This window comes from Helobdella robusta, assembly GCF_000326865.2.
Source record: "Helobdella robusta unplaced genomic scaffold HELROscaffold_88, whole genome shotgun sequence".
In the NCBI taxonomy this organism is placed as follows: domain Eukaryota; kingdom Metazoa; phylum Annelida; class Clitellata; order Rhynchobdellida; family Glossiphoniidae; genus Helobdella; species Helobdella robusta.
This window is the reverse complement of record NW_008705503.1, coordinates 388,471-390,355: the sequence shown is the minus strand read 5'-3', so window position 1 is coordinate 390,355 and position 1,885 is coordinate 388,471. Positions and strand designations below refer to the sequence as shown.

Below are 1,885 nucleotides of genomic sequence, written 5' to 3'. Positions count from 1 at the left end.
GTAGTAGTAGTAGTAGTAGTAGTAGTAGTAGTGGACGCGATAGCAGTAGCAATAGTAGTAGTAGAATCTTCGGTTGAAATTTGTCAAAAAACTTTGATTTGAAAGAAGAAATAATTTTCTACTGATATAATCACGAAAAATAAGAATAAAAATTAATAGTTTAACAATTAACAATGAGAATGCTAATGAAGTTTATTATTAAGTTCGTAACCTTAGGCATGATGAAGGACAAGGATTAATTGCAAAGTCCAAGGCAGCTAAAACTAATTGTGATGATAAACAAAACAACGAGCCAGTTGTAAACAAAAACAAACACACACGCATTTATTTCCTTGTGAGTTTATTTGAAGTTTTAAAATTTTCTTACTTGAGGTTTAGGGGAATGTTAATAATTTGTTCATATTTTTAATCATTCATATATATATATATATATATATAATATATATATATATATATATATATATATATTTGTACTCTTATTTATTTTTAGCGTGTTAAAATATATTTAAGAATATTCTGCTGAATGATAGAAGCGTTTTAGGGCACATAATTTGGCGTTCATACAAGTTTATTTGAGTTTTTGAAATTTTTTTTTTGTAAAATGATTAGGATAAATTATTTTCTTACTTTAGGTTTGGTTATGAATTTCGAAATTATGAATTTATTTCATTAATACAAAATTTTCGTATTCATGTTATCATTTTAGCATAAATTGTTGCTTTGAAGCAACACACACAACAGCCATGTCAAGCCAAACACACACGATAATTCATATTTTCAACGATTTTCTTTCATTTGAGAATTAACCTTAATGGTACGTTCTACAAATTTTTAATTTTCATTTTGTTATTTATATATCACCAACAGTACTACTGTACTTAACAAGTGCAACAACAGAACTTACCTCATCATCTTCATCTTCTTCATCATTCTCATCTTCTTCATCATCCTCACCGTCATCTTCTTCCCTCTCATCTGAAAATGAATTTTGCAGCAACGGATATTGCTTCAGTTATGAGGAAGGCCGAATTGGTGACCTTTCGTCTGGTCAAGCCTACTGCCGATCAAAAGGTAGATCAATTCTTGAGATCCGCACACCTGAACTTCAAAAATCATTCTTCCAAATCACACAAAACTTAAAGTTCCCTTATCCGTTTGGGTTTTACTGGCTGAATATTTACAGAATAAATGACAAATTGTATTGGGCATCTGACGGTTCCGAAGTAAAGACTACATACTTCTCAGAAGCCAACAACGTGACATTGAATGCTGGCACGTTGGCTGCCGATATTTATTGCACTAGTTCTGATAAGAAATGCACCTGGAGGGAGAGGTTTTCTAGGGCCTTCTGCAATTACTTCATTTGTTATAATAGAAGTTTGTGGAGAATTTTATTTGAATTATTATCGAATTCTAAATTTAGTTTTTAATAATAACCTATTAAATGTATATTCATTGAAATTTTTTAATAAATCCAAAAATGACCAAAATAGATGACAATAACCCAGGAAAAATAATTTTTTAAACTATTTTCCAACAGCCACTATTTCTCGAACGTCAACTCCTACGTCCCACTTTCACGGGGAATACTGCACAAACGGGTACTGCTTCAGCTACGAGAAAGGTCGGAACGGCGATTTAAAATCCGGACAGGCCTTCTGCAACTCCCACAACAAATCCCTTCTGGAAATAAGATCCAAAATCATTCAGGAAGACTTCCACGACATCCTACAAATCCTTATCCCGGGATTTACATACGGACTTTTTGGTCTAAACGCATACAGAGTGAATGATAAACTCTTCTGGGCGTCAGATAACTCACCAGTAACGAAGTACTACTTCCAAGATGAAAGTAAGAATACTGTTACTAGCAGAGCCACTGGGG

At 32.7% G+C, this 1,885-nt stretch overlaps 1 protein-coding gene across 1 annotated transcript in view; it reads left to right on the top strand.

Annotated features, from left to right (window-relative positions):
- The window catches only part of HELRODRAFT_182563 (hypothetical protein), a gene marked incomplete at both ends in the record, with an annotated part of 8,039 nt that overhangs the window by 2,136 nt on the left and 4,018 nt on the right, over positions 1-1,885 (top strand). The window contains 2 exons of the mRNA XM_009032811.1: positions 868-1,377; positions 1,541-1,852. Of these exons, the coding sequence (XP_009031059.1) occupies positions 868-1,377; positions 1,541-1,852 (822 nt within the window). The remainder of the gene's footprint in view (positions 1-867; positions 1,378-1,540; positions 1,853-1,885) is intronic.